Below are 18,367 nucleotides of genomic sequence, written 5' to 3'. Positions count from 1 at the left end.
ACATTTGTATCCTGACTTTGGTTCTTGGCTGACTTTGTGGGACCAAATATTGCTTGTCCTGCTATAGCTGACAAAAGCTGTTGCAAACAGTTGGCTAATTGCAGAAACACAGTCAGGCTGGCAAGTGGTCCAGATAAAATAAATCTGATCACACACAAACATGGCATTAATGGAGTTCTAACAGTGTGAGTGCTTCTCCTACATAGAAAATGTGCAGAGGAGGGTAAGATTGGAGATGTACAGGTTGCTGGTTTAAAACATTGCAACCAAAAGTTAAAAGTGAGCAAAAAAAAACCTGAGGAAAAAAAATTCTGGCTCCATTGAAGCCAGTTGTCTGCATCCAGTCTGGAAGAGTTTTTTCCAGTGCTCAGAGGATGGCTGTAAGAGTGTTTTGCACTGAAGGGAGGGTGCAGAGCAAAGCTCACCCAGGTGTGGGCACAAGCAAGCCCCACCACACCAGCAGATGAGCAGGAGCAGTGCTGTGCTGGCACAGAGCAAGCACCAGGTAAAGCAAAAAGTGTTTTCACATCAAAAACACTCTCCTCTGAGCTCAAAAGCTTTGAGAGGAGCACTTAGTTAAAAACTCTTCATTATTCAGTCTGAAGGTGGCTACTCACCAAGTTCCTAATGGGGATGTTCAGATAAATACTTTGATGGACTAAACCTGTCTGTGGTGCTTTGCTGTACTGGCTTCAGTCTTCTTTAAACAAACTGCAACTTCCGCATGCTGCTGACAAAGGAATTGAATAGATGGTTAAAATTAAAGGCTATGAGGTCTTTTGAAATCAAAACATTTATTTGGAAGCTGGCATGGTCAGCATCCAGTGATTTACGCTGTATTAGAAGTTGGACTGTGGAGCTCTGTGGAGTCCACAGAACAAAGCAGTTCACCTAATGACTAAGTGGAGCTACTCACATGTGCTTTCCCATCCCACCTTGTAGTACAGGAACTAAGAACTGGAAACTTTTCTGTGTTACAGTTAATTATCCAAAAATTATTGCAGCATGAACATCTAAATAGCTAATTGTGATTTAAGATTTTAGTAAGAAGTCGCCCTGTTTTTTCCTATGGCCTTTAGTAGCAGCTGTTACTTTGTTGTATGCAGAGTAAATTGAAAAAAATCTACCTTTCTCAAGTGAAAAGGTGTTCAATAGAGCTAAACATCCTAATTCTGTTTAAAGAATATAAGCTGTGCTCTTCATTTTTGGTGGCTCATTGTTGAGCTCTGTCAGAATTGTTATGAATGACACTTGAATCTCTTGCAGATCCCAGCAAGCTTTCATGCAGAGTGGTTTGTCTCAGCCATCACCAGTGGTTCTGTCTGGCACAGCCTTACACAACTTCCCAGCAGTGCAGCACCAGGAGCTGGCTAAGGCACAGTCCAGCCTGGCATTCCAGCAGACCTCCAATACTCAGCCTATTCCTATCCTGTACGAGCATCAGCTTGGGCAGGCTTCAGGACTGGGAGGCTCTCAGCTGATTGATACACACATCCTGCAGGTAGGAAAGGCTCCACATGCAGACCTTCTGCACTGGGCTGATACAGGACATCAAGTCTTGCACAACTTGGGTGGCAGGAAACTTCAAACATTTGGAGGAGAATGGTTTTTTTAATTTCAAACATGTACATTAGCGTAATCTCTGAACTGAGATTTGTTCCCCAAATTACAGGGCTCCTTGTTCTTCTGTTATTAATTCGAGCTTCAGGTTTAATTTCTCTTAATGGTGATAAACAGACTCCTCTGAGCTTACAAAATACTGGTGTGTGGAGCTTAGCTGGTGTCCCTGCCACTGGTGCCCCTCTGCTCGTTTTGCCAGGAGTGCATCACCCACACCCTCTGCACAGGAACTCTCTGCAATGCAAGCTCTGTTTCCTGAAGGAGGCTGTTCACTCTTTCTTCTTTTTCTCTTCACTCTCTTCTGTTTGGGGGCTGTTTGCTGCCCTTCCCCCAGATAATGGGTGATAAATGGGCTGTTCCACCACCTGCAAATGAGAGCTTTATCACAAAGTGAAACCTTCGCATTTGTCAGCTTCCCTTGCTGGGGTTTCTCGGGCACTGGTTGCTGCACCACAGAGCTGCTCTCCTGAATGCTCCTGATGGGATGGTGTCTCTTCTCTTCCTAGGCCAGAGCTACCCTCACTCAGGCCTCAAATCTCTACTCTGGGCAAGTTCAGCAGCCTGGCCAGAGCAATTTCTACAACACTGCACAGTCTCCCAGTGCTCTCCAGCAGGTAAACTATGGCATGGTAAATTTCCTACACTGTATTCTTCCTAAAAGCATGTCATGGTTAGTGGTGTCTGTGGGGTAGGAATAGAGGGGAGGGCAGAGACAACTTGTAATTCTTCCAAAATAAAATTGGAATGTTAATATTGAAGGAAGGCAGCACTGCACGAACAGAATGGCTCAGAGGTTGGATGCCCTGCAGTTCATGTTGATCATTGTCCCTGGCACCCCTCTCTTGAATAGTTCATTTTGCAGTGATGGGCAGATACTTAATTAGCACAGTGCTGTTGCTCATTGATTGAGGCACATGATGCCTTTATGAAGCAGATACCAGGAGTGGTGGAGAGAGAAAGAGAGGGGCAAAGTCCAGGTGCTCAGTGCAGCCTAGTTGTTAATACCAGTTCTCACTGAGCTGGAACCCAGGAGTGCTCATAGAAAATAACTGAGAAGTTAGCAGATAGGTGATCATGCAGGACAGCCAGGTCAGTAAAATAACTCCACTGATTTGAAGGTTTTTCATTCTTTCGTGAAGGAACTGCTAAATTGCTCTGTGCAGGCATTCTCTCATATTTACATCTAGTAGTTTCCATCTTCTGGTTCCTTTTTTTTAATTTAAATGGCTTCAAAAAAAAACGTTGTGATGAATTGATTTGTTTTAATAGCCTACCTCCTATGCAGGAAAAGCTGCCAAGACAGAAATTTAGAAGAGTTGTAAAAGATTGGATGTTCTCTGTTGGAAATCTAGCACAGTTTTAATGACCTTTTAGAAGAGTTGGTACTTTCAGTGTGTTCAGTTCTGGCTGTATCTCTGATTTTAATCTATCACCCTTCAGAGCAGAATCCTTGTAAGCCCTTCACATCTGGGAATCTCTGATCATTCTCCTCATCACACTTAGAGTATAATTTTTCAGGTAGTGGATTGTCAGACCAAGACATGCAGCAACTCCTGCCAGTCAGGTCATGCTGTTGTATTTCCATGTTTATCACTACCACACTCTGCCGTTTTCAGCCCACAGCACTTGTGGTAAAAGCAAGCAAGGGACAGGCTGTGTGGTTTTTGCATTGTTTTTAAGCTCAAACTGCTGGTTGTTGGAACTCCTGGAAAGTAAAGTCTAATTTTTTCCCAGTGCCCTTTGATTAGAATTGTTTGAAGTAAACAGATAATCCTGTCCTGTCCCCCCTGTTCCCAAACTGGTTATTTTGTTCTGCTTTTGTTTTCCGAGTTGAATTAAATTTCCCTGTCACACAGTGAAATAATGCTGAATGATGTTGGAGGCAGGAGATCTCATGCACCTTTGTTTCTGAAAAGAAAATAGTCAAATGTCATTACAACTATTTATAATGGCAAACTGAGCAATAAATTCACTTATTTGCTTGCAGCTCTCTGGTTAAATAAATGAACTCATTAAGCCATTTGCCTGGGATAAAGCTGCAACAGAGCTAGTAATGACAGTGACATAATGGTCTTTGTGCCTCTGTTACTGGTGATTTTGTGCTTTCTCTCCAGGTGACAGTACCTTTGCCAGGATCACAGATTTCCCTGCCCAACTTTGGATCCACAGCACAGCCACTGATAGCCCTGCCCCAGTCCTTGCAGCCACCACTACAGCACACCCCACCACAAGCTCAGGCTCAAAACCTGAGCAGACCTGCCCAAGTGACCCAGCCCTTCAGAGGATTGATCCCAGCAGGAACTCAGCACAGCATGATTGCTGCAACTGGGAAGGTAACAACATTGCCACAGCTCCAGGAGAGAAATGAACGTGAAGCACAGCTGGTTTTTGGTTTATGTAACCAGCACAGCAGTTCACCCTGACGTCCTGCATCTTAAAAATCTGCCTCAGCTTTGAAAGATAAAAACGCCAGTCAGGGTTAATGCCTGAGTGACTGGGTCTGTGCATTTAGCTGAGGTTTTGTAGCTAACTTGGTGCTGGTGCATTTGCACTGCAGGAATACCTGGTTTGATAGTGGCAGCATGGACTAGTAGGGGATTTCATGCAGAAGCCATGTGGAAAACAGTACTGAGATGTTGTTAGAGCAGCAGGGGAGCAACAGGACTCTGACATGGCTGGGCCTGCTTGAGTTTGTTGCTTTGCTTCTGGACTCAAACCAGAACAAGCTGTTTGGGTTCAAGGGTTTCCAGTGCAAGATGGGGAGTTTAGGGGCTTCAGTGGACTCTGTATCAGCCACAACCTTAAGCCAGAATTTAACTCTGGTATTACTGCTGGGGGTCTGCCTTTGTGAGCAGCACAGCATGGTGCATATTAAGAATGTAGGATGTATGCAAGACAGGATCTTTCTGTAATGAAAAGAGAAAAGGCTGGTATTGCTGCTCAGGAAAACTGAGCAACAGGTCTAGTAAGGAAATAACACTAAAACAGTGCAAGAAACTTGTGTATCATGGGGGGAAGTCTCTCCTCACCTTTATGTGAAGCTGCTAAGGTAATTGCTAATGAGGGGATGTGTGGAGCTGGCTTCCAATCACAAGGTCTCTTGTCTTAGATGGAATCCCAGCTTTACAGGCACCGGGGAATTTCGGATAGTGTGCAGCACTCGGCAGTTGCAGTCCGCTTCCAGGTGAGCAGTGGGTGACACCCTGGACATGGACACAGCTCAGCTGACTGGCAGGAACAGCAAGGTCCTCCCACCTGAGGGACTGATCCACCTCTGCACCTGAAATCCCTGCACCTTCTGGCCTAGATTTTAGGGTGCTTTTGAATATAAAATAGCCCCACAGTCCCAGTGATTTACAGCTGCAATATGAAAAATCTCATGTGTTAATTGCACGTCTTGGACAGTAATGGCAACCAGAATTTCAGACCACCTAGCTGAAGTTTGCATCTCCTCACCCCCAGGGTGTGTACAGGGGTTTCTGCACTGTGCAGTTTACCAGTTCCATGGGATCTGGCCAAATCTTTTCAGCTTGGCAGTTGTTAGGAGCCCATTTTGCAAGCAGCAGCATGTTTCTTGCTGCAGTTGTCGCTGCAAATGATCACTCATTTCAGCAAAAAATAAGGGAAGAGCTGCAGTGGGATCCTGGCCTTAGATGACTTTTCTGCCCTGCTCTAAGATTCCCATCATGTTGCTGCTAAAGAAAGTCAACTTAAAACAACCTCTCATTTTTAAGTGATTTATTGTTGCTGTAATGCTTCATTGCCATCTGTGGCAATACACTGTTCCAAAGACTAATTTATTCTGTTGAGTGTGTCTGCAGAATAGCATTCAGGAGTCATTGCTCCAGTTAGTCTGGAGATCGTTTTGCATGAATGACAGCTCCATTTTTGCTGTGATTTGGGTTTGTTTATTTTTATAGACCTGAACTATACTTTGGTATTCTTCTTCTCAGCATTTTTCAGGATTATTTCTAAATATTTTCATGTGGTACCTGAGATGGGAGTCTTGGATAAGGAGATCTCAACTCCAAAACATACCTTTTTTCTCGTTTTTTTAGGGCCAGATAGATGAAATTACTCTCAAACCCCCTGTCATTATGCAGGAGGAGCAAGTTAGAAAGCCAATACCATTGCTGCAAGTACCAGATAGGGCAGGAAAATTGTACACAGAGGTGCTTGTGGTGCTGGGCCTGTCCTAATTATAAGAGGCTGTTCTGCAGTCAGGCTTTCATCTCCACTTAAGTGACCTATTTTCATTGAGGTAAGCTAACAGCTGCTTAGCAAATGTAATTGTTTTAATTAGAATTAACGTGTCAGTTGCTGTGTTTTTCAGATATCAGAAATGGACCTGAAGGCCTTTGGAGGTGGCATTGATGTTAAACCTGGAACACCACCAGTTACTGGCAGGAGTACTACCCCAACCTCCAGTCCCTTCCGGTAAATCTCCCTTAAGCTCAAAATTCCTTAAAACCAGAGCTAGAAAATGTATCTAGTCATGCATGAGCAGCCTTTTCTGGACGGTATGAGGCGAGGGACTACTGATACATGAGATACTGCTTAATCTGAGCTCTTGAGCAGCATTCCAGTAGGTCATCACATCTGCTGTAGTTAAACAGAAAGAAATGGCTCAGAAATAAAAGGTGGAAAATACTTTTTTGGGTAAATGAAGCTAAACAAGAAGGGGCAGGGAAGATGTAGTTTAGGATAAAACTGTAAGACAGTTTATCTGAATTGTGGTGTTCAAAGTAAAAAAACAAAGGCTGAGACAGCAGTTGTGGCAACAGTTCTGTTAGAGGAGTAAGTGTTGTTGCCAGGTCTGTAAGCTGCTCACAAGTGAAATTAGTAAACAAAACAGACTCCTTTGAGCTTACAAAATACTGGTGTGTGGAGCTTAGCTGGTGTCCCTGCCACTGGTGCCCCTCTGCTCCAGGAGTGCATCGCCCACACCCTCTGCACAGGAACTCTCTGCAAGGCAAGCTCTGTTTCCTGAAGGAGGCTGTTCACTCTTTCTTCTTTTTCTCTTCACTCTCTTCTGTTTGAGGGCTGTTTGCTGCCCTTCCCCCAGATAATCAGTCAAGCTTCATGTAATTCATGGTGATTCAACACCTTGGAGGTGTTAGTGGAGGGTCACATTCCTAGCCAGATAAAACAGGGAGAATTCACATTTTCTGTGAATTCTTGAAATCTGTTCAAGTGCATTTTAGAACACAGGACAGCAGGTCAGAGTAGAAGCAGCTGCATGTTCACTGTCTGTTGGGACAAGCTCTGAACTTGCCATGGTAGAGCAGAGTAACTACAAAGGAGCAGGACTGAACATAAGATAGCAAGAATGGAAACTACATCTAGCATCACAAACATCACAAATCTAACATCAGTGTTTGTGTCATGAGTGCTTGGGGGAAAGGGCTCTTTCATACAGACTGGAACCTCTTCATAGCCTAAATATTTCTGATTTTGCTTTCTCTTTGAATTCTGAAGTTCTGAGTTTTTTTGCACATAGGAGCTTCTATATAGGAAAAGTTTCACACTTTTTTTTTTAATTCAGAGATTCATTCTTCCCGCCTCCAGTGCTGAATTTCTAGTTAAGTTGTAACTAGTGGCAGAAACATCCTCTGAATGAAAGCGGTTGATTTTAACTGGAGTTCTTTCTTTTAGGGCCAGTTCTACAAGTCCTAACAATCAGTCCAATAAAATGAACAGCATTGTCTACCAGAAGCAGTTCCAGTCAGCAGCTGCAGCTGTGAGAATGACACAGCCCTTTCCTGCACAATTTGCACCACAGGTAGGTGATGGTTGGCTTCCTGCAAACAGATTTGTTTTTCTTTATGACCTGGTGGCTCTGACTCAACTCTGTCTCCTCAGGCTTTATCATGGGGAGATAGAAAATGGAATCCTTAAAATGAAATGGCATAAGAAACCAAATTTCAAGATCAGAGCAAAAAATTACCTCTCTGATCTTGCTTACAAGTAATGCTGATTTTGCGGTGTTTAATTTTGAGTTCTGTGCACACTGAAGAATTTAATGTGAGTTGTGAATGATGTAGAGCAGATGGTGTTGTGGCTTCCCCAGGCTGCTGTAATGCACCTCATCCTGCAGAGCCAGAGAGAAGCTTTGTGTCTCAGAAGGGTCCCAGTGCATATTTTACACGTGTAAAGACAAAGCAGATTTGCAGCTCCGAAGTATGGAAGGAGCAGTTCAGGTTGGAAAGGGTCTCTGAGGTCACACAGGCAGGGCTGATGGCAGAGGGGTTGTTCTGCTTTGGCATTCCAGGGAGCACAGCTTACAAGGGTGATGCATCTCTGTTGCAGGTGACTGGAGCCAGGCTGCTAGGGAAACATAGCCTCTCTAAAAGAGTAGGGTATTTGTCTTCCTTTTAGCATTTGGAGTGTTTGACTGCAGGACTTGAGCTTTGATTTCTGGATTGTCACTGGCAGAAGCTGCCTCACCTTCCTGGGACTGCCTTTCACCAGTGGCTGTTCCACTGCCTTGTGAGGGTCTTCTCCCTGGTCACAAGCTGGGTTGAAGTTGTTGGTGCTGCTTTCAGGCACAGCAGCACTGCAGGGCTGTTTTGCTTTTGCAGTTCAAGCCTGTTTTCTTGACATTCATTTCATAGCAGAGTAGCAGCTTTTTCCCCTCTAAGATAATGCCAACGTGCAGTCGAGTTGGCAATTTTCTAATTGAGAAATGTCTCTTTTTGTTGTTTTTCCCCCACTTAGATCCTCTCTCAGCCTAACCTGCTCCCTCCATTGGTAAGAGCCCCATTTACTAACACCTTCCCAGCGCCTGTTCAGAGGCTGCCGGCAGTTCTGCATAGTCAGATGCCGTCTCAGATGAGCACAGGCCTTATGAGCCACCCTCAGTTGCCACGTGTGGCCAGAGGTCCTTGTGGATCAGTACCTGGAGCCAGAGGCACTCAGGCCCAGGCTGCGCTGAAGGCTGAACGAGATGTGAAGGTCAGTATGTGAACAGCAGTGCTGTTAGCAGCAGTTCAGTCTGACAGCTCCCAGGGCAGGCATGTGTCTGCAAGTCATGGCTTCAGAAAGTGCCTCTGGACCCCAAGCCAGCAGCCAGGCCCTTAACTGACCTTCTCTAAGCCCTGGTGATTTTTGATAAGAATTGTAGACTAAAATATTTATAGGAAGTTCCATTCTCAAGTGCTCTCGTGCTTAACAGCTGTGGAGGAGCCACTGCTGTCCAAAGCAAAAGGAGGTGTCAGGAGCCTGGTTGTCTTTGAATGAGCAGTGAGGCTGCACACCTGGCTGTGAGCTGTCCCTTCATCCCCAGCTCCTCCTGATCCAGCCAGCCTCACTCCTTGGGGACTCTGGAGAGTCTTTCCCCGTGGTTTGAAGTGCCTGTGGTGAACGCAGTACCTGGAGCACTCTGCAGAACAGAGGGCTGCATTTTAGTAGCAGGTGATGACAGTTACTCTGACTTTTTAGAGCACTTTGGGACCCTTCAGTTCGAGGCAAACTCTTCTTCCAAGGCGAGACTGCAGGGTGGGACATCTGTGTAGGGACACTCCTGGACTCTGAGCCTGTCTGCTGCAGAAAAGAGGTTGCTTGAACAGAGGGTGCTTCGGGGTTCCTTTGTCTGCTGCCATTCCTGTAACCTGTGCCCTGAGGTGTCAGAGCAGGAGACTTGTTCTGGTTGTGCAGGGCTGGGAGAGAGCTGATTAACCCTTCAATTCCAGGTGCTGGTCCATTTCCTTCTGCCAGCTTATGCAGCCTGTAGATGCTTACCAGATTGTCCTGAGTGTGCACTGTGGATTGAATGTAGCCAGTCAGAGCAAATACTGACACAGTTCTGGTGTCTTTAATCTCCTGCAAACACTGCTGAGAGCAGTGAGAGTTACTCTGTCATGCTTGGTTACTGGTGATCAAGTCATCCAGCCTTAACCTCAGGGGATGGCTGAAATTTGGGCAAAAGGTTTCAGGTGTCTGTCTGGCTCCAGTGAAATCAGGCTGTTGCTGCAGTCCTGCAAATGAGAGTTCACAGGTTTGTTTTCTGTTCTGTTGCTGCTTGACTTACTTGGAGCAGCTACAGAGTATGAGAGCCAAGGCCTCCTGTTCCAGACTTCTGCTGTTTTGTCTTTTCCCTTTGTTGTGTGTGTGTGTCTCAGCCCTGTTTTTAGTAAAAAAGCAGAAAATATTCAGAGGTACATGGGGGTTTAGTGCCTGTATTGTAGTTGAGGTTCTTTGTGTTAAGGTACTCCTTTCTAATTTAAAATAAAAAGGTGTTTGACTGCACTGGGCTTTATTGTTCAACTTCTGAATGATTGAACTCTTAATGGAGTCTCTGCAGTCTGGGCAGGACAGCCAAGTGCTTGCTCTGAGGTGTCTGATCAGTATCAAAACTGTAACTGGAAGGTGTCACAGATGGAATTCCACGGGTGCAGGTCAGGGTTGCTGGTAGGATTCAGAGGAGGGGGGAGGAAGGCAGGCAGTTTGTGCTGCCATGGGTCAGAGCAGGAGGCAGCTCAGGCTTCAGCTGACACAGAACACAGCTCTGACCCCGGTTCATTTCCATCCCAGCTGCAGGCCCAGCATGTGCCCAGAGCCACGGGAGGGAATAGGGTGCTCAGACTGTGCTCCAGAGGGAGCAGGAGCAGTGACAGCTGCAGTGGCCCTCGGGCCCAGGCAGGGTCATGCAGGCACAGCTGCCTCTGCTCGTGTCTGACCTGTGCTCAGGGGAAGCCACAGCTCGAGCTGCTGTCAGCAGTGTTCACACTTGTACAGCTCTGCAATAGCAGTGGCAGAAGAATAGGTTGGGTAATACTTCAAACTTTTGTCCCTGATCCTCTTTTTTCGGGATTAGGAAGAGCAAGAGAAGCTTAGGCATGATGTTAAACTACTGCTGAGGAGTCAAGCACACAGATGTCTAGGAAACTAATCTGGCCACTGTGGTCAATCCTTCCCCTTTCATATAGGAAATACTTGCGAAGTCACTCCAATTCCAATGCCCTCTCTTCAGTAAACTTACTTTCTCCCTCTCTTAAGGCAAAGCAAAGAGCAGAGGTCCTTCAGTCCACCCAGAGATTCTTTTCTGAGCAGCAGCAGCAGAACAAACCCATAGGAGGCAAAGCCCCCAAAGTGGAGGAAAACGGGAGCAAACCCAGCGAGGCAATTGCTGACTCTGCAGGAGTCTGCCAGGACAAAGCCGAGGAAAAGGCCACCCCTGCGCCTGCTGCCACACCGAAACCTGTTAGAACTGGACCAATCAAACCTCAGGCAATCAAAACCGAGGAAACAAAATCCTAGAGGCTGTGTTCCGGTGGAGGGGGGAGAGGGGAGGGTGGGTGAGGTGTCAGCAGCGTCAATTGGTGGCCCGAAGGATGAAGAGCAGCCTGCTCTCCCTGCTGGGCTCTGAGCAGCCCCACGGGGCGTAGAAGCCAGCAGCACCCCTGGTGCCAGCAGCACCCCTGGTGCCAGCAGCACCCCTGGTGCCAGCAGCACCCCTGGTGCCAGCAGCTCTGTGTCCAGCTGAGCCCCGGGCTCTCGGGGCTCACATCTGCTCTAACAGCATGAAGGCTGCTTTGGGGTGTGCACGTCCCACACGTGTGTGCCCCGTTGGCTCACACCCGCCTGCTTCCCAAAGCCACAGCATGGAGAAGTAGCAACAGTGGGGAGGCATTTCCTAGCTGACACAATGACTTCTTATTTTCTTCAGGCTCTGATCTTCAGCTGCTATTTATCTTTTATAAAACCCGTGAGTATGAGAACATGCAGATCTGAAGATGGTGCTGGGCCAAGTAACGTGTGTTAAGTTTTTAGTGACTTAAGGAGCTTCTATCTTGTATAAACAGAGGGATCCATGTATTTGCCACACGGGGCTTAACCTAACACAGAGTAACACTGGCAGTGATGGAGTTCCCTCTGAAGGCAGTGCTTTGCTGGCTGCTGCTGCTTGGATGACAATTTACTGCATTTAGATCACCATATGAAAAAGCTACTTGGCCACCTGTGTCCTCTCCACCCGCTGCCCCCTCAGTGGCTCTCACCCCTGGAGCTGAAGGTTCATTGCATCGATAGTCAGATTTGTTCCGTTCACCCCTGTCCAGCTGTCTTTATATGATGCGAGTGGTCCCTAAACGGTTTCCAGTTTCTGTCTGTAACACAGCAATGAGCACTTAAACTGTGCCACAAGAATAAAAGAAACCTTATCAGATTAACGAGAGTTTTATCTCAAAGGTGCATTCTTTATATCAGAGCTGCGTCGCACCACCTCCTTGCCCACAGTGTGCTGGAAAGTAGAATCAAGTCAAATAAATGCCTTTTTAATTGTATCCTCTAGTATTCTAGCTGTAGGACAGTACTGTATGATACTTCTGTGAATGTAAGATATCCTGTACCTGCTTATGATATGTAGTAGTGACTGTGCTATACTGGAGCTGTTTTTAATAATGTTATTCTAGAGGTTTTTTTCCAGACAATGATTGAAAAAGCTAATAAAAAGCACCAGGTACCACATCAGTAGCAGAATTTGCTGGTTTTTTTCTGGGATTTTTTTTCTTTTTTTTACTTTTTTTGGAAGGAAGAGTTGAAAGTCTAATGTGTATAATTTTGTTCAAATGACTGCAGAAGCTGGAAAGGCTGTTGCTGCTATTGATGCCTAGTGAATCGCTATTGGTTATCTTTTTATATAAATATATATATAATTTGAATTTTTGGAAACTAGCTGTGATGTCAACTTTGGAAAAAAGTATCCCACTTGTAGTGTGAGTTGGCATTGTACAGAAATTAACAGCCATATTGGTCTAGAAATGTTAAACTTAATTTTTTTTCCATTTGTACAGGGGTAACGCACTGTATGAAATATGTACGGTCTTATTTACATGGGTTTGATTACAGAAACTAATAAAGTATTCTCTAAATAAAGCCCCTGGCTGCTCTCGTGATTGCTGCAGGAGGAGAGCGGCGCTCCCAGGGAAAGGCTGCTGAAGGAAAGTGCTCCCAGAAGCTCCTCTGTGTATCCTGGCGCTTTCCCAGCCCTACTCCAGCCAAGGGCTCGCAGAACGTGGCCACCACTTGCCCAGCAGGAGCCTGGTGCTGTTTGCTGGGAATTCCATCTCCAGCTGAAGGAGCTGCGGGTGTTCCAGGCAGGAGCTGGGATGATGCTGCATCAGCCAGTGGGTGACAGTGATGCCTTAACTTTGAGCTTTCATATTTTCCAGATTCAGTACTGCATTAGTGTGTAACTCTGAACTTCATGTAACGTGTTGGTGAGTTCTCCCCACAGCTCAGTCACACAGAACAATCCTTTTCCAGCCCCAGAACCAAGGACATGTTGCAGCTTCAGGCCCAAAAAGTGCAAACAGAGAATTGAGGAGAGCAGACTGGGAGGATGGGACTGCATAACCTGGAGCTGGAATTGGACAATTAACCCCAGTATGGAAATGGACTAAAACTTATAAAAGGGTGAAAACTCGTGACATGCCATCCATCATGGGTGTATCCTGTGAAGGCCTTTAATAATTCCTACTTTATTCCTTTAACTCTGCCCAACCTCTGTTCCAGGGAGCCTCTCAAGGCATCAGCAGCACTGGGAGCTGGGGCTGGCTCTGCAAGCACCACCAGGAGTTGGGCAGGTTGACTTTGGTCAGAGGTGTCGCTGCCAGCCCGGGGAGGAGTGGGAAGCAGCAGCTTTGGGCCACCAGAGGAGCTGCAGTCCTTTCCTGCCCCGGTTGGTTTTGTTCAGGGTAAACCTGCAGCAATATGGAGTAAATCAAAGGTGCTGGAATCCAGAAATGCAGCTGTGGGCAGAGGGAACCTCGGAGCGGGTCCCACTCAGGATAAATCACCTTTTCCACAAGGATGTGTATGAGCACAGCTGCAGTAAATGCTTGGAAAGGAGTGTGGACACTGTGCTATAAAAGTAACTCAGCTGTGGTGACGTTTCCCTGCTTTGAGTTTGTCTTCAGCCTGTTTCATCTTAAAAGGACACCCCAAAAATGAGAACTCATTCACCAGACTGTTCTATTTTTAAGGAAAAGCTGCTGAAAGGATTTATGTTCAATTCTGTAGTATTAAAGCCGTTGGGAAGTCAGAGGAATTTCCCACAGTCGGCTGTGGGAATTTACCAGGGTTTGGACCATTTTGTGCTCGGAGCAGAACAAGGAGAGTATTTCTGCAGAAGTTTAATTAAAAGTAAATGCTTGGGTATTTTGTGCCTACAAATAACCCAGGTTTGGTATGTGCCTCTCCAAAACCCCAAACCACACCAGCTGCCTTTGAGGCCAGGTGGAGTTTTCAGTCATTGACCCCAGTTGATTGAATATTTTATGACATTTAAGCAGATAACTTGCTCCTGGCTATTTACACTGGAGTATGTCTTACTTTTTTTTTAAAGTTGAGTGGGATTTGGTTTGTAATATCTTTTCTAGGACTCTGATAATCAGAAATAATTGTGCTGAACCTTCCAGGAGTTAGGGAACAATTTGGTATGGGGAATTCAATTTCTTTCTCCTTAATAATGTTGAGACTCTGAAAAGGTTGTAACTTTTCTTCAGGGCAAGAGCCAGAGAGGGGTTAAATGTGACTGGGGCCGGATCCAGCAACCCCCCTGGGCTCAGGCTGGTTCTTGCTGGGATGTGGGCAGGGAGGGCTTGTTTTCCCAAAGCCTGTTAAGTAAAGCAGTGTACTGAGCGCTGTTCAGCTCCAGCCCAGCTTTCTGGAAATCCTGTGTACATTGGCTTGTCCTCCTTTATTTTCTCACTCAATTAGGAGATGGACTTCCCGGCCTGAAAAGGCCCCGGCGTGGGGAGGGGCGGGAGCTGTCTGCCCTCGCTGTCTGGGCTCACCGAGGTGCTGCTGCTCCCCGGGGCTCTGCACAAACCCTGCCTTTCATCCCGGGGCTTGGCTCACCCCCGGGAGCTGCAGGGTGAAGGGGGACTCCAGCCCCACCTCCCATCCTGTTTTGGGACAGAAATGCCTTTCTCCCATCCTTGGTGGCAGGTTTGCTGGGCACTGCTGGGCACTGCTGGCCCTGGCTGCTGCCTGCTTGGCTCTCCCCTGCCCTGGCCCAGGGCTCCCCAGCTCTGTGTGTGACAGTGACAGGGGTGATGTGCTCCTGACCCTCCTGGGCTGAGCCTTGCTGCAGAACCTGGGGCCAGCACTGGCCACAGGGACACCTTCACTGGCCCTGGCTCAGGTGAGATTCCCAGCCTGGCTCTGGGCTCCCACCTGCTGCCCCCCTGCAGCTTACCAAAAATATCTTACCCATATCGTCCCACTTTTTAAAACCGTCTTGTATTTTTCCAAAATAAAGCATGGGGATGATGGATAAACCAAATATTTCATTGTGATATGCAAACACAGTGCTGCTACACTTACAACAAGTGTTAGTGTCAGGAGGACAGCGGTGGGGTGAAGCATCTGTCTGAAAATCTCTGTAGCTGCAGGTGATCATCACAAATGTCACACTGTGTTCTCTGTCCTTTTCCACTGCTCCAGTACCTGGTGTGTTGCTGTCAGAAGCTGCCCTCCAAAATATGGCATTTTCCTGCCCACCTAGGTGCATCAAGAGGGGTACCAGCTCACCACACTCCTTGGAAAACAGGCTTGGAAAGACGAGGTGTGAGGCAGCAGAGGTGCTGGGTGATGTTTATTGGGCCAGGACCCTTTGCAGCCCCTGGGGAATGTGGTTGCTGCTGCCCCAAGTGCCACAGGGGGAAAGAAGCCTCCCTTTCTACAAGCTTTCTACAATAAATAGATAAAGCAGCGTATTTTGACTGGTGTGGGGAGAGCTGCTGGCCTGGGATGGCCGTAAAGCTAAAGCACATGGCTGGAAGGGCTGGGTACCAAGAGACCACCCGGCTGCAGGATGCTCTGCCAGCCCTCCTCACCCCTGCTCCCTTGGCAGCTTTTTTTCCTCAATAAAACAAGACTTGTGCAATGTGTGTCTGTATTTTCTGCTACTTTTGAGCCTACTCGATGATTTTTGGAGGTGGCTGAGCTCCAGGATGCCCTTGGGCACTGGGAGTGTGGGATATCAGTGGAGCTTGTGGAATCTCTGCATGAGAGCTCTGCAGGCTGAAGCCTGGAAACAACAAACCCTGATCCCACAGAGGGGATCGCTGCTCACAACTAGGGAAAAACGCTTATTTTAAGGCAGGATCCTCCTGCACAACCCTTCTACCACCTGTTCTGCCCAGCCCTCAGCATGCCTGAGCCCTCCCTGCTCCACATTCAGGGTGGCCAGGCTGGGTGCTCAGAGAGGTGCTGGAGCAGCTCAGGGCTGGGTACAGCTGTGACCCATCCGAAACGCACCGAGGCTGCTGAGAGGCATTTCCCCGGCTCGGCCAGGCTCTGGAGCAGTGCTCATCTCTCTCTGCTGCACTTGAGCACAATGCGATGTGGCTGGGCAGCGTGTGGCCCCCAGCACCAGCCGAGGCTGGGTGAGGTGGCGCTCCCGGCCGTGCCGGGGAAATGGGGAGGGAAGCAGGTCCCGGGGGCTGAGCCAGCCTCGGCTCACGCCCGGGAGAGGCGGACGGGGTAGGTGACCATGTTGAAGCTGTCCCAGGCGAAGAGCCGCCGCTCGGCAGGGTTGTAGTCCAGCATGCTGAGGTAGCGGAAGCGGTTCTCGAAGGGGATGCCGAGGGCCCGGCTGGTGCCCGTGGCAGTGTCGTAGGCAAAGTTGATGGTGGCGTTGGGCGCCGAGTAGCTGCTGACGGTGTAGAGGGTGCCGCAGATGAGGAAGGAATTGGCCACCCCCCGCTTGCGGATGTTGGTCTCCCAGGTCCGACGGATCTCCAGCGTCTCGGGGTCCAGCTTGGACAGGACGATGGCTCCCCGGGCCTTCTCAGTGCTGTAGATGACCCAGAGCCCCGCCTCATCCACCGCCAGGTCGATGTCGGTGTAGCCCCCCCAGGAGTAGGGGTACTGCCCGTGGTAGCCGGCGCCGGGGATCTCCCTCTCGGCCGTGATGCTCTCTCCCCGCAGGTCGTAGCGGGCCACGGAGCGGGACTGGCGGGGCTGGAAGAAGAGCCCGCCGCGGTAGATGACGGCGCCCGTGCTCTCCAGGGGCCGCGGCAGGATGTGCACCTTGGCGGGGTAGCCCCGCGCCAGCTGCTCCGCCTCCTCGTACTGGAAGAGCTGGCGCACCTCGGTGCCCACGGTGTCCACACGCCAGGTGTTGTCCCGCGTGAAGGGCGGCACGGGCTCGGGGTCCTTCATCCACACGCCGTACTTGCCCGCGATGGAGTCTGCCCGGCCGAGCACCACGGGCTCTCCCACCCACACCAGCTGGCCGCAGCCTGCTCGGGGACAGGACGGGACAGACAGGGGTCACCGCCAGCCCCTCGTCAGCCGCGGGACGTGGGGTCGGCCCGGCGTGCCCGTACCTGAGTCCTCCTTGCCCGGGCGGCCGAGAGCCGTCTCCTCCAGCAGCCGGGACACGGGAACCTCGGTCCTCTCCGACTGCAGCTCCTGGTAGCTGAGGGGCTGCGGCTCCCAGCGCGGCGCTGCAGCGGGGTCGGGCACAGCGTGAGCGGGGCTCGGCCGCCCCCCTCACCGCCTGCCTGCTCCCGCCGCCCTCGGGGGGCTCCGTGCCGGGCTGCTGCTCTCAGAAATGCCCATGCCTTGGGCAGGAGCCCGGTGCCCCCTCCCACTGCAGCAGGGCACATCTGTGACCGTTCTCTTTGGGGGAAACTCCTAATAGCCCAGATTAGCACGGTACCCTACATCCCCCCTCGGCTGCGGGGCAGGCGATGGGATGAGGGATGGGATGAGGGATGGGATGAGGCGGGGTGGGGAGGGCAATGGGCTGCCACCTCCCGGCAAGGCTGAACCCGGCAGGGTCCCCAAGAGTGGGGGGCAGCAGTGGGGGCACAGCACGGGGCCGCAGAGGGACTCGGCCGGAGGCGAGGAGGCAGGCAGGGACGCACAGGGGTTCCGACCCGGCACTTACCCTTGGCGGGGGCGCGCAGCACGTCCCGGCCGGGCCCCTCTCTGCCGGGGGGGCAGCGGGCGGCCCGCAGCCGGCTGATCTCCTGGGCGCTGCTCTCCAGCCGCCTGCCCAGCTCCTCTTTCTCCCTCTCCAGCCGCCCCTTCTCCTCCTCCAGCCGGGACTTGGCCCGCAGCAGCTCACCGTACGCAGCCTCCAGGCGGGAGGCCGCGGCCGCTTGCTGGGGGTCCCGTGCGCCCCCCGGTTCGGCTCCCCGCGGCCCCGAGCCCCCCGCCGCTCGCTCCCGGCTCTCCAGCCGACTCAGGCGGGCGGCCAGGGCGGCCAGCTCGGCGCGCAGCTCGGGCACGCCGCCGGCAGCCTCGGGGCAGGCGGCCTCCACGGGGCTGGCGACCGTGAAGGAGTAAGTGCAGTGCCCGGAGCTGTCATGGGCGCGGCGGAGGAAGGCGGTGTCCGCTCGGCCGCCCAGGGCCACGGAGCCCCAGAGCAGCAGCAGCCAGGCCCCCAGCATGGCCCCGGCGCCGCCGCTCTCAGCGCGCCGGCCACCGGCGTCCGGATTTATAGAGCGGGAGGCTCGGGGCGGCGGGGGGCGGGCGACCCGGAGCCTTCCAGATGCCTGCGGGGGCAACGGCACTGCCCCGCCGCCTCCCCGGAGCCGCTGAGGCCGTATGCCAGGGGTGACGCCGGGGCGGGGGAGCCCGGGGCCGAACCCCACGGGGGCCGCTCGGGGCCGGGGCACGAACCGAACCCAACCCAGCGGCCGAGGGCGGTCCCGCCGCAGAGCGGCCCGGCCCCGCCTCGGCCCGGCCCCGCCTCGGCCCGGCCCCCGTCCTCGGCCCGGCCCCCGTC

At 50.5% G+C, this 18,367-nt stretch overlaps 2 protein-coding genes across 16 annotated transcripts in view; one reads left to right on the top strand and one right to left on the bottom strand.

The window, feature by feature from the left end:
- The window catches only part of PRRC2C (proline rich coiled-coil 2C), a 69,309-nt gene extending 56,814 nt beyond the window's left edge, over positions 1-12,495 (top strand). For 9 of the 15 annotated variants that reach the window (XM_072932891.1, XM_072932894.1, XM_072932897.1 and 6 more), the window contains 7 exons: positions 1,267-1,501; positions 2,127-2,249; positions 3,735-3,953; positions 4,730-4,804; positions 5,954-6,057; positions 7,276-7,402; positions 10,618-11,008. In XM_072932891.1, the coding sequence (XP_072788992.1) occupies positions 1,267-1,501; positions 2,127-2,249; positions 3,735-3,953; positions 4,730-4,804; positions 5,954-6,057; positions 7,276-7,402; positions 10,618-10,878 (1,144 nt within the window). In that variant the 3' untranslated portion in view covers positions 10,879-11,008. Of the gene's footprint in view, positions 1-1,266; positions 1,502-2,126; positions 2,250-3,734; positions 3,954-4,729; positions 4,805-5,953; positions 6,058-7,275; positions 7,403-10,617 lie in introns of all 15 variants that reach the window. The other 6 variants (XM_072932898.1, XM_030279700.4, XM_030279697.4 and 3 more) reach the window with 3 other exon arrangements.
- Positions 12,496-16,086: 3,591 nt separating this feature from the next.
- MYOC (myocilin) lies at positions 16,087-18,029 on the bottom strand. Its single transcript, XM_030279701.4, has 3 exons — positions 17,525-18,029; positions 16,959-17,078; positions 16,087-16,871 (listed from the first exon to the last, which is right to left on the bottom strand). The coding sequence occupies exons 1-3, from the start codon at positions 18,027-18,029 to the stop codon at positions 16,087-16,089; spliced, it is 1,410 nt and encodes a 469-aa protein (XP_030135561.4).
- Positions 18,030-18,367: the final 338 nt, after the last annotated feature.

This window comes from Taeniopygia guttata, chromosome 8 (genome assembly GCF_048771995.1).
Source record: "Taeniopygia guttata chromosome 8, bTaeGut7.mat, whole genome shotgun sequence".
Lineage (NCBI taxonomy): Eukaryota > Metazoa > Chordata > Aves > Passeriformes > Estrildidae > Taeniopygia > Taeniopygia guttata.
Note: the sequence above shows the minus strand (reverse complement) of the source record. Positions and strands in the feature narration are given on the sequence as shown.